Raw genomic sequence first — 13618 nt, 5'->3', positions numbered from 1 at the left:
TTAAGCTCATTGTAACTTAATTTTCCTTCTTTCTTCCTATTAGTACCAGGGTGGAACCAATACTAACACTCATCTGTAGTGTGATATAGTTGTGCTAAATCAAATTGGAGAAATCCTTCTTATAAACTTCAAATAGGACATTATGACAATGTTAGTCTATCCATGGGTGGACATTAAGGTAGAATGGTAATGGGGAGTGAGATCCTTCTGTAAGTTTTATGGACCTTAGAAACAGATTATTTTCAATGTTACCCTGAAGTTCAGTGTTTCTTTTCTTTCCAATTTCTCATTTGTAATTGAAAAGTCATGCTAGCAGATCAAGAAGCTCTATATGAGTGACTGCTGAACCATTTCTCTTCTCTTTTAGAAACTGAGTCTAAGTGTAACATGACTTTATACCTAGGCTGCTTTAAGTACTTGTCCACCTCATATGGGGGTCGGAATGTTTTGTGGAAGAAGAGGAAGACACTTTCTCTTCAGTTATCAAATCACATTATATTCTATGGTTAAGGTCACCCATCTGTGTGACCTTTTTTAAAAAGGGGGAGGGGATGTCCACTGTATTCCTGAGTAAACTGAGCAGCTATCTGTGTTTCATTTCAACCTAAAACAATAAAAAAAAATAAGAAGGCTTCTTCCTACTGTCTTGCTTTTGAAGTAACAGAAAGTGCTACATTGGTGTGAATCACATGAGCTCCAAGAACAAACTAAAAGGATAGAGTGTATCAAATTTCCTCAAATATTTAAAACTTTGGACACAGATTATTGCATGTCTCAGTCTTCTTTAGAGAAGTTGCTTTTTTAGAGGATAATTAACACAGAGATTCACACCTGGCTAAAATGCAGAAAATACATCTGTGAAATGTTCAGGAATAAATGGGACTTTCATATTGCCACCCATCTCTCTAAGGCCTAGGGAACATCATGGAAGAAGGGTAAAAATATTAAGGGCCAGAGATCAGAAAAGACTGCTACAAAATAGTGCCTCCTGGACATGACAGGTTTATTGTACTCGTGAACTCATGGTGGTTGTGGTTAACTACACAAGACCTAGACAAGTAAAAGCCAGATAACATTACAGTATGATGCAGGAGCACAGAAGTCACCTTCCTAAGAGGAGCTATTAGCAGTTGATGGCTGCTGGTGGAAAGAAAGTCAGTTTTCTCCAGAAGTATGGCTTCTCATGACCATGCCCCACCAATGGCTCCACACTCATGTGTATGTGGGCAGAAGTAACTTGTTTTAGTGGGTCACAATAAATTCAAAAGTACCTGAAATTGGGAGGAGGATGTACATGGATACAGATCTGGGAGGAGTCATAGGGGAGAATGGGCTTAAATATGACCACACATACACACACACACACACACACACACACACACACACACACACACACACACGAAATTTTCAAAGAATAAATATATATTTAAAAAATTCAAGTTGAACAAAATCATGTGAGAGTGCCTTTATTAAGCTTTACTTTCTAATTTCCATTAGGCATTTCATTTGACAAGTAGGCATGACATTCTAGAAAATATTTCACAACACTCAGAAGGGATAACCACAGAGCAACTTACTCTGCAGTCATTACATTGAGTAATGCAAGGAGTCACTGAGGGACAGAGACTAAATTATGATTGGTCCTCTTTACCAAGTAAATACTCTAAACAAGTAGCTACAGTGGAAAGCACGTGATCATGACAGTCATAGAAAGCTTGCACCTAAATCTACCCTTTCAATCTAGGATATGAATTGGGGTCACATATTAGGAGGCTAATGTTTCTTTCAGATTAAGCTACAGATTTTTTATGTGTGACATTAGTACTGATGAATCGCTTATGTTTAAGACATTAATAGAAGGCCTGGAGGTGGTGGCGCACGCCTTTAATTCCAGCACTCGGGAGACAGAGTCAGGCAGACCTCTATGAGTTTGAGGCCAGCCTGGTCTACAAAGCGAGATCCAGGACAGGAGCCAAAACTACACAGAGAAACCCTGTCTCTTAAAACCAAAAAAAAAAAAATCAATAAAATAAAGAGTTAAAGGAAAACACCCCTGTACTGGTGACTATAGGAGATGTGTAGTCATTACTGAAGAGGTTCTCTTCACTCTGCTGTTTTCTTTATGAGTTCTTCTGAGAGATTTTTATTGCAACGGTCTTGAGCTCAGTGTATTCATAAATACCTTGCTCACCCCTAGAGAAGGAAGAAAAATTGTATATAAACATGATTGCATACTGCAATGTAAGTCAAATATAATCCCTGGTAATTTGGTGAAAGTTTTTTCTTGCTTATCTGAGTAGGGACAATGGAAAAGATTTACTGAATACATAGTAGTTCATATAGTTGCTACCTGACCATAAGCTTCATGACCACATATAAACTCCTCAATGGAGAGCAATATTCTAAAAGGTCTTTTATTTTAAATAATTCTGCACTGTTTACTTTCACAGACAATGTCCTTTGTTTACATTACTCTACTTGACCATATGACTAGTTACCAGAATCATAATTCAACCTGGTCAGATTTTTATAAGATCAATAAGTAAGAGTTGTATAGCTCATGTTGTACTGTATGGTCACTGAAGATCAGCAGACCATCCACCATCTGCACTAGAGCCTGAATTCATCATCTGCATTGTCGCAGAAGTGGTGAGCAGTTAGAGAATGACCAAGATCCACTTTCATTCAGGGTGCTCTGTTCTTCTGAAGCTGGAGTTTTAACAGGGTCTTTTGACTCTGGGCAAAGCAAACACCTAATCTTTGTAGGTGGGATTTTTGTTTCTTTGTTTATTTATTTTGGTTTTGTTTTATTTTATTTTTGGATTGCTTGTATTCCTTTTAAGGAGGAAAGAAACTAAAGATTGGCCTGATCCAGGCTTTTCAGATTTTAGTGGATGTTGGTCTTCTCTAATATTCAACATCCTGCAATACAGTAAAAGTTTTCAAGTCAACTCCAGATAACCAGAAGCTGAATTGAGTTCATCTGTAGATACCATGGTGACTTATTAGGGTTCTACCTGAGGCCAATTTTGGAAACCATGATTTCCTTCCACCTGGTGGATGATTTAATTTAGAATGACTGCACTCAGTTCTGTTCTGCATTGTTTGGATTAGAAGATCACATTACAGGACTATTCCTAGGATCATAAAACCTACACACACACAGGTTTGCAAAGGAGCTGGATTTTGGTACTTCTCTACCAGCACTGCTCCTGATTCAGTTATAAATGTAGACAATGTCTTCTTCTCCTGAGCAATCAATAATCCCATAGGATTGATTGTTTTGTGAATAATTTAAACTTCTGAAACTAGCTCTTGAAAACCTCAAAAGCATGTTTTTCAACATATGTAAAGGGCTTGACCCAGCTCTCTAAAGTCCATTAAAATGTACTGTTTAAATAAGTAGTTCTTATCAAAGAGGCAGACAAATTTTGACCAAGTTGCTTCCCCTTTGAATTTAGGGTTACTACAGAACTGGACACTCTCTGGAGAGCTCGATGTATTGTCACATCAAGGCTGACCTAAATCATCTTCCTGAGAAAACTGTACATATATTACTTTAACAAAGACCACAACGAGCATCTATCCCCTTACATTTCTCCTTAGCTAAGAAAAATCTATATATTATTGTCTCTCATTTCTAAATATTCTGTATACAAATCCCCTGGGTCCTTCATCAAATGTTGATTCTAATCCAGTGGGTCTTATGAGCTCTAGTAAACGTGCACATAGCACTCTTGCTTCCCATGACATTCTACACAATGCATAAAACAGTATGAGACTAAGCTATGTCTGCTTAGTGCCAAGAAATGAGCCTTAATGAAGGTTCAGGGAAAAGTTTGCTAAACTGACTTGACAAACACATTCAAGAAAATAAAAATTCATCTGAGTTCACTATTTGGGGTTCTTTGGGAACCCTGATTCCAAATTTGTTAATTCTGCTTTTCTGCCTTTGAAAATAACTCATAACTCTTGGAAAGAGTCATTAGAGGTAATCATCTCAGTAATTCTTTGTGGACATTTTCCAGCAAATGCCTTACTTAACAGATGCATCATAGTTATTAGGTAGACTTCACCAGAAGCATAAGTTTGAGTGAGATAAGGCAACTATAATTTAAAAGGTATATTCAAATATCTAGAATGTTTCAATATTTATTTACATGCATCTCAATGTCACCAGTTTACCCTTTTACCTGCTTTCTGAAAATATTTCCCAAATAGCTTCTATTCACATATACCATAGGCAAGCCTATAAACAGGCAACAATTTAGTTACCAAGGTGGGGTACTTAGCATGGCCCTGTTTGGGTAGTAAAATCTTAATAAAGTACATCCCATCTGCTATTGCTTTTCTGCACTAAGGAAGTACTTCCAACATTTAAAAACTATTTGGTACTAAAAGTAGGTGGAGTTTACCCCCAAAGTAGTGAAAATAGAGCAGGTTCCTGGGAGTGGCAATCCTTATCACAAAACATGTATTTATTGTAATATAAAGTTTAACTTACAGTTCTCGCCCATTTCCAGACATCTTGAATCCACCAAAGGGGCACTGGATGGCCATAGACAAATAGCAGTTCACCCTAAAACAAAGAAGAGGTGGCTACTATAGATCATACTTAACTCACCCCATCATTTCTAAGCAGGAAATTTAAAAACTCAGAAATCTTTTTAAGAACTCCTTTGTTTCAATCTAATATGATCACTGAGATTAAAAAGCAGCACTGTAATTTAGAATGCACAAAGCATCCATGTATTACCTAGAAATAAATGATACAACTATAAATATGAATATGAATATATTATGGTTAGCTTGAATCATAACAGAGGGAAGAACCAATGTGCCATAAAAGTGCCATCAAAAGAAGCAGCTGAGGCTGGGTTGGAATGGCGTTCTTTAATGCCTTATATGCATGAAGCTTTTGGTGGTCTTGAAGTTTGCACACTTAGCAGTCCAAAATCAACTCTCTTTAGCAATTATTATATATGTCAGTACTTGTTTCACTCATTGGTCAATAGATGGTTTAAACAGAAGTGGTAGCAGGAATTGGGCCCAATTATCAATCTGGTAATCAGCTTTCAGAAATATTTTGAAGATGTTTCTACAGAAAAATATAGTAAAAAATGTGACCAGAACTAAAGAGAAGCTCAGTAGTAGATCAAGGCAATTGGAGAGTGCTGACTGGAGTGCAGTTCTGCAGGGCATGCACAATTATTGTAATGCTAATGCAGAGAATAATGTTCTATATTTTATAGAGCAGTTGTTGACCTCTGACAGATGATTTATAAAAATACATGGACACAGTCTTTAGTAAATGTAGAATATGAACATTTGTGAGTTAGTAACATTGAACTTACTAATACTTTTATCATAGAAAAAATCTGTGTTGATCACTAGTTATACTAATTAGATGAGACTTTGATTTCTTTTAAGAGACTTGAGGGGAAATGCCACTATGAAAAACTAACATCAGGCCTTTGAGCGCTTGTGTTTAACGCTATTAAGATTTTACAGCAGCTTTAAAAAGTTTCATTGAATAACAGACCTATGCCCAGAGTAAATCTCAGAGACATATTATGATTGAGATTTTTTCTCAGTCTCATCCCTCATTTGGTTGCTTATATATTTTTTTCATTCATCTAATATGTGTGTGTGTGTGTGTGTGTGTGTGTGTGTGTGTGCGCGCGCGCGTGTGCATGTGCGTGTGCGTGTGCGTGTGCGTGTGTGTGTGTGTGTGTGTGTGTGTGTGTGTGCACAAGGAAGATACAAGGAAGCCAGAGAAGAGATAAACATCATTTTCTTTTTATCTTTTTTTTCAATTGCTCTCCATCTTACCCTTTGGGACTACATCTCCACAGAGCCTAAGGCTCACCAATTTAGCTAAATTTCCTAGCCAGTAAAATCTAGGGATGCTTCTGCCTCTGGCCACAGAGGTAAACATCCAAGCACTGGCCAGCATATCTGGCTTTCACATAGAAGCCAGAATGAAATTCAGTCTCTTATGTTTGCACACCAATCACTCTCCTTGCTGAGCCATTTCCCCAGCCCCATGTTATATATATTTAAGCTCTCAATAATACAATCTATGTATTCTTTATGTGAAATGCAGGGGACTAGCAGTCTTTCAGCTTGGGGTTTTTTCAGTCTATTGACTATCCACATAGGTTTTACTGGTAGAAAATCCATATTTGAAAATACAAAATATGAAATGTTCCAAAATACAAACAGTTTAACATTACATTGGCATATTTCAAAGCATTTTGGGTTTGTCATTTTAGTGTCAAGCTGGCTAAACGCATACACTGTAAGGTCTCAATAAGTTTCTAAATCTCAGCAAGCTCCTGGTTTTTATCCAAGACAAGGTTTGGGATATCAAGTAGTGGTTGCTTGGTAAGTAAAATGATGAGTGCAAGAAATACATTGCAACTTCGAACCAATGGTAACTAGCTGATGACGCTCACTTTCATGGGAGGAAAGGGTATATCAAATGATCAAGAGGGTCAAGAACTGCCTGGTTGTGTCCCTTCGGGTGCTTTTCAGTGCCTAATTTTCTTTAACTGGACTAGGTGAGAGAATGAAAATAGCTTGTGCCATTGCCAGGACTGGGGGAAGGAGGATTGACGAGAAAGAGGCTGCTGAGGAGACAGTCCAGGGAACGGAACTGGCTGGGCAGAGCCTCAGTTAGAGAGGAACAGCCTGAGAATTTGTTTTAAAGCTAAATTACAAAAATCAAAGAGCAGACTAAGTGAAAAGCTAGAGAAAGGGCTGGAGAGGTGACTCAGAGTTCATAGTCCTTGCTGCTTTTACAGAGGACTTGAGTTGCTTCCCAGCACCCACATCCTGTGGCTTACAACTGCCTAGAATCTAATTTCAGCAGAGCTGATACCTTCTTCTGGTTTCTTCATGCATCAGGCACTCACATGGTGGACTGACATACATGCAAACCCATATGCATAAATTAATTTAAAAAAAATAATTAAATATCACCATGTATAGGATGTAGACCTGTAGACTCAGGAGCATGTTGCAGGAAGATGAGAAGTCCAAGGCTAGTGTTGGCCATAGAGTGAGTTCAAGGCCAAAATCAGAAACTGAGTTCCTGTCTCGTATTAAAAAGTATAAAGCAGACTAGGATAGAGCTCATGACTAGGCCATATGCTCAGCTAATGTAACACCTTAGGTTCAATTTCAAATATGGCAAATGATAGAAACAGCAATAGCGTCTAGTGGATGTAAGGTACCAATACACATTATCTAATATATAGTTGGTTATAACATAATTTTTCTTTCATCTCACTTGTTTATAGCAGAGAGCCCAAGTGCGCTGAAATTATCTAACAACACATATATTGTATAAATCAAACAGCCATAAATGGTCAATGTTCTACACAAGTAACTTGAAAAGGTGGAAGAGGATAATTTGTTTTTGTTATTTACAGAAATTATTTTGCAAACAGATCAGAAAATTTCAAGTGAATATTCAAGTCTGGAGGAAGTCAACTCAGCCTGCCCATGTGGCTGATACAGGAAGGATACCCCTTACTTCAGATGCACTTACCATACTATCCCAGCCTGCAGAGCAGAAGACACAGTTATGGCCTTATCCAGGTCTTTCGTGAAGACTCCTGCTGCTAGGCCATAGGTAGTATTGTTTGCTCTCTTGATCACATCATCTATAGATTTAAACTTCATGATTTGTTGCACTGGTCCAAATATCTACTCAAGAATGACACAAAAATAGGTTAACAGTACATAAACTACATATGCTTTAAATACACTACAAATGCTTCTGTAGAAGCCTCTCTACATGGACTAAGGTCTTATCTCTTGCTTCAGACCTACATGTAAAGATTGAAACAGGTGGCCATGGCCAATGAACATGGAAACATGTTGTGATCATGTGTGACATTCTCTATGATGCAGACACCAATCATCATGGCAGCATTTATTCTTACTTGTTGTAACAGAACTACCCAAAATGTAAGGACCAAACATCAAATCATTAAGTGCATGATTTCCTTGCAAACATCTTAAACTCTAAGTCTAGTTTTTTTCATTTTTCAAGTTACTGCATAAGACAGAAAGAGCAAGAAAACAGTCCTTTGCTCTAAGAGTAACAAATGAACAATGATTGAGAACAGTGTTTTTAAATGCTTTAAACATCAGTATATCATTGATTTAAATATCATGCATTTGGTTATATTTGGATACTTTTATAACTATAAAAAATAGCTAAAACAGGACAAATTTTTTATCCAGATTCTACTAGTCACCCAATCATATATAGAATTACCAAAAATATAAAAAATAAAAAATAAATACTTATTACTGGAAGCCTAACTCCAGAACCATCCTATACTAACCAAAATCTGAGGCCTCTGGCAGTGGCTAGAGTCACAGGACAGGGAACAAGAGTCACAACTTGTCTAATTTAGTTTGAGTCAGCCATTCATTTCTACTGGAATCTAGTCAGTAAAACCTACACAGAACCCAGTCTGTATCTCACCCGCCCCCGGGTAATAGGAAATACCTGGATTTTCTCATAGATATTAAACTACTATATTTTAGTAAGGTGTGTATCAAGATTAAATAAAAGGCTTTTCTGAATGCTAGGACAATTTTCTGGGAAATGTGAACATGGGTTGGCAAAACCTCTCAAGCTTTAAATGACTTTCTGGTTCCAAGTCAATTTGAGTGTCATGGGGCAGTTAGTGTCCACTCCCTGAAGTCTGGGGGCAGACCCTGGGGTTCTAAATTCTGTCATGACCCTGTAACTGGGAGGCATAACAGTGTGAACAGTGTAAGCAGAAAGCAGGTGGCTCAGAAAGGCAGGGGGTTCACTAAGAGTTGCAGCAATTTAGCTGACACAGAATGGGCTCCCAGGTCCTGGTTCTGAGGTAGCAGATAAAAGATCCCAGTGAGGGCATTATAGGACACAATAAATGCTTCCTTGAATGGAGATTACTTTCTGCTTTATTGTCCTTTGTGTACATGTTTATCAAAATCTACAAGAACAATAGATATGGACAAAGAAGAACTGACCAATAAGCATAGAAATTCAAATGCAGTTGAGGAGTGAATACAGACAACCTAAGTATGTTGGATGATCCACATACATTTGATTTTTATTTCTGTTCCTTATATTTATTCCCTCTCCTCATGAAGTTGAATATTATCTTTTTCTCTTTATTTGATTATATTATGGAGGTAAAGAAAACAACCTCTCAGATGCTTTGTCAGGGACATAAGTATAGATATATTGAGTGTTTAAATTATGACTCAGTGCCTTTGAGTCATTATATCTTCTTATTGTAGTGTAGCACATGACACTTTCACTGTCCAAGCAAGTGCTCATATCTCTGCATATTAAAAGTCCCCTGACTCGAGAAGTATATTAGCTACCACTTTCATCACAAACTTGTTTCTCTTAATTATACATTGAATATCTGGGTACCAATTGATGCTACTTAGATTGCACTCCCCAGGACTCATCCTCACTTCCCTTACAGACAGTCCACTCTGTCTCTGTGAGGCTGACTTTTTTATGTTCATTTCATAACTGAGATCATTCAATGCATGTTATTCAGTGCCTGGCATATGTAACACAATATGTGCACATTTATTCCTATTTTTACAGATGACAGGGTCCTTTCCCATTCCTTTAAGGCTGTGAATGGCACACCTATTAATGCCACTGTGGACTTTGTTCTGTGTTTGATACAAACTATTTGTAGGCCCATTGGATTCCTCACTGATTAATTAGTCTTGATCACAAATTACTTAAGATTTTATCAACATCCATTTCAGGAGAATGCTGTTCAAGGAGCTGAGAGTTTTAGGAGGACACAAAAGTTAAACACAGAAGAACATGACAAGCCCAGAAACAGAACCACATGGAAGCATTACCTCCTCTTTGGCAATGCGCATCTCATCAGTAACATTGGAGAAGACTGTGGGCTGAACGAAGAAGCCTTTGTTCCCCCAGCGTCCACCGCCACACTCCAGTTTGGCTCCTTCTTTCTTCCCACTCTCAATGAGACCAAGTATTTTATCATGTTGTTCCTTGTCAATCTAGTTGAAAGAAATCACAAGAAAAAGAGTGACAATAAAGATAACATATTGTAAATGAGGGCTTCAAAATGCCAGGATATTCATATTAAATCCGATGTTTCAAAACAGGTGACAGATGTCCATCTCATTCTTCAGTATGATTTCTTTCCCATGTATTTTGAGGCAAGAAACCTTACAAGTATTTAAATTTAGTGTGGTTAGATAAGCACAGAAATTGGTGACAAGGGAATATATGAAGTTATCATACAACTGCTGTTTATTCACTTTGGAAAAAAATTTTAATGATTAAACACATATTTCTGGAGTTGTAGTCTTGAGTGAATAAAAGGAGTGAAATGGGAAACATGACTTTGACTCAATTACAGTGGGTATGTTATTCTACTGCCTAACTATTGGCCATTCAGCTTTTTATTAGACTAATCAGGTACCTTAGGCAGGTAAGGTAAAACAGCAAACAACTTTACATCATTAAATAAACACTGCATAAACAACTTTGCCTAGTTAATGTAATCTTCCCCAACATTTCCCCCTTTCTGTCTAAGTAAAAAGGAAGTGTTTTAACATTAACATAGTAAGACTATATATAATAAAAACAGTTATCAAGTAAGAATTACATTTACAATATTTGGTCCCTTTGCATTTTGTAAATTCAGAGAAATCACTTATTATCTACCGTATCTTGATGAATCCAAAGCTCTGTACCAAATTTACCTTTTATCATAACTAAGGAAAACTGTAACTATAGCTATCTACTCTTCAACTCCATCAAAGACCCCAGAGGAAATAGTATTACCCGAGTAAACAGACAGTGCATAACAAGCAACTTCTAAAACTATAGCAACAACAGAGACATCTGGCTTCCTGGACAGTCACCCAAATTTCCTCTGCAATATTGAGGCATCCATCTTTGGCCTACAGGCCTAGAATATCTGGCAGGCTTTTCTAAGAAGCAGGAATTTTGAGGGACTCTCCCACCTTGTTTTGGCAAAGTTTGGAAGTCTTCTCCTCTTGTGACCTGTTTGTCCAGTTTGTACTGCATACTCTCAGCAGTCAAGGCAAGAGCAGTTTCTTGCCTAAATGGCTAGCTTTGCTACAATAAAAGCAAATTCCATATGGAGGTTCTATGATACCTGTCATCCTTTTATGAAGTGGATTGATGCTGCCAGGAGCAGACATGTCTCACTGTCATGAAAGTCTTAGACTATTAAACATCTTAAATGCCATATTCTGTAGGTCTCTGAAGCATTTGAAACATATCCATCTACCTAAAATATATCTGCTTAAGTTTGAAAACATACCTAATATGACTACAAGCTTAATTATTATAGATGACTAACTACTAACCTGTATTTATTAATTATACATAAAATTTTAAAATAGCTACATAAGCACAATATAACAATTAAGAGTAGAAACATACATACAACACAACCCCTACACCATGTCTCAGGGAACATTGTGAAATAGGGGCCAGAAAGTTTATAAGAGCCAGAGAACCAGCATGTTTGCTGTGAGAGAGTGTCTTCTATATAAAACAGCGAAGCCATATATATGACCCATATCTCAAAAATATGTTCACCTAAGCAAGACCCATACAATGATAAAAGCAGTTAACAAGCCAACATGGATGCAGAAAATCTCACTAGACTCTACACCAGAGGAAGAACCAGGAAATAAATAGCTGATGACAGAGGGAATCAATTTTGCCAAAGAGAAACCCCCCTGACAGGTTACCCAACCCCAGGCAGTAAACCATCAACGTACAAGCCACACCAAATGCACTCAGCAGGCTATATTTATACATAATTATAGATATATGTGCAGCAATAATTAAAGATGTCATTGACTTGAGGGGGAGAAGGGACTAGATGGAGGGGAGAAAAGGGAGAAGCAGAAATGTACTCACATAAAATTCTCAAAATTTTTAATTAAAAAAATCTAATTATTTCTAAGGGGAGAAGTTGTTACCATGCACAAAGGCTTTTAGGGTTTGTTTATTTAATAGACATTTCTGAATATACAGCCAAATCAGCATGGTGCTAGACATGTCAATGTGCCACACAGTTTGTCTCATTTCAGTGTGTGGTGAATCCTCAAGACTGATATTACTATATCCTCATTATTGGCAAGGAAATTGAGTAAAGGAAAGGCCTAATTTCTTTACAAACTAAAATACTGATCATTCTAAGCTTATGTATGTGTATGTATGTACATATGCATATATATGTGTATATGAGTGAAGTCAAGCAGAAAACACTTTATAAATGAACCACCCCTATGTGAACACTAATATGAAATATAAAATAAGTAGCATACCTATTATAACTGCTGAAAAACTCAAATGCATTAAATTGGTAATCTTAAAAAAACTCTCAAAATTGTAAAAGTTATTTTTTCTATACAAATATATATCACCTTTGTTTTCTCCATATTTATTTGGTTGTGACACAGAATGAATTCCCAAACTCTGTTTAAAAGATTTGGTGATTCAACAAGCAGTGGATGAGATACCAGGCAAGTGCTTAGTCAACGTCTCTTCTCATAAGCTTTTTCTTACTACAGATAGATAGATAGACAGACAGACAGAGAGATGATAGAGAGAGGGGGGAGAGAGAGAGAAGCATCAAGACACCTGGGACTTCCCTCTTGTATTGGTCAAATTCTCAGCATGCCTCTCTGTTCTACTTACACAGTGCTACCTGCCCCAGCAATTACACAAAGAGTGAACCCAGCTAGAAAATGGAATTGTGTGATTTCAACTTCTATGATTCAATAATTAAGTCTATTTTAATGTACTCCCCTTATAAGATAAAATATTGAAACTTAGTTTTTTATAAAATACTGAAACTTAGTTTCCTGAGGATATTGATTTCTCTCCTGGTGAAGGAAAATATTGGCCCTTGTTCAGTATTATGTATTACATCTACCCATAGCTTCTCTTTTTCCTTACTGTCCTCCTAGTATGTACCTACCTGTCATCAGTCTAGCATCTATCTGTCTTCCACTCATCTACTCTCCCAGTCGTCTATGTTCTCATTCATATATCTAATGATAAACAAACATATTTTATGCCTATGCATACAAACCACTAGATACTTAGAATGAGAAATAGTAACAACAAAACCACTCAGGATTATACATTTTTTTCTGGACAATGAGACACAATAATAGAAATTTGAAAATTTATCAAATGTGATAAAAATCATCAACTACTTCTACATAATCTCTGAACTCAATGATTAAAAAGTATAATGATATTGAAGCAAAACTATAATTCCTTCACTTCATAGTTACCTTATGGCTTTGGGGTTTCACTACTCAGCATTGTTATTGTCCTAAAGTTTTTCTATTTTTATATTTGTGATAAGTAGAAAATTCCAAGGCCTCTTTGCAAGCTAATTAAATCCAGGGAAACCAGGGACCATGTCTCCCTTGTGATTATTGCTTTGCCAGACTTCTTTCTCAGGGTAGAGCTGGCTGCAATGTACTCTAAGTTTTTGTTAATTGAATTTTAAGCTATACTTATTAAATAACTCAAGATGAAGTTTGG

At 36.9% G+C, this 13618-nt stretch overlaps 1 protein-coding gene across 1 annotated transcript in view; it reads right to left on the bottom strand.

The window, feature by feature from the left end:
* Positions 1-1450: 1450 nt before the first annotated feature.
* LOC128094281 (aldehyde dehydrogenase, cytosolic 1) overlaps positions 1451-13618 on the bottom strand; it is a 40746-nt gene continuing 28578 nt past the window's right edge. The window contains exons 10-13 of the mRNA XM_052712524.1: positions 9904-10068; positions 7556-7713; positions 4505-4579; positions 1451-2193 (exon numbers count right to left, since the gene is read on the bottom strand). Coding sequence (XP_052568484.1) covers positions 2121-2193; positions 4505-4579; positions 7556-7713; positions 9904-10068 — 471 coding nt within the window. The 3' untranslated portion in view covers positions 1451-2120. The remainder of the gene's footprint in view (positions 2194-4504; positions 4580-7555; positions 7714-9903; positions 10069-13618) is intronic.

This window comes from Peromyscus californicus, unplaced genomic scaffold, assembly GCF_007827085.1.
Source record: "Peromyscus californicus insignis strain IS unplaced genomic scaffold, ASM782708v3 Scaffold_4__1_contigs__length_199733344, whole genome shotgun sequence".
Classification (NCBI taxonomy): domain Eukaryota; kingdom Metazoa; phylum Chordata; class Mammalia; order Rodentia; family Cricetidae; genus Peromyscus; species Peromyscus californicus.
The sequence above is the reverse complement of the archived record's forward strand: the minus strand, read 5'-3'. Positions and strand labels throughout refer to the sequence as shown.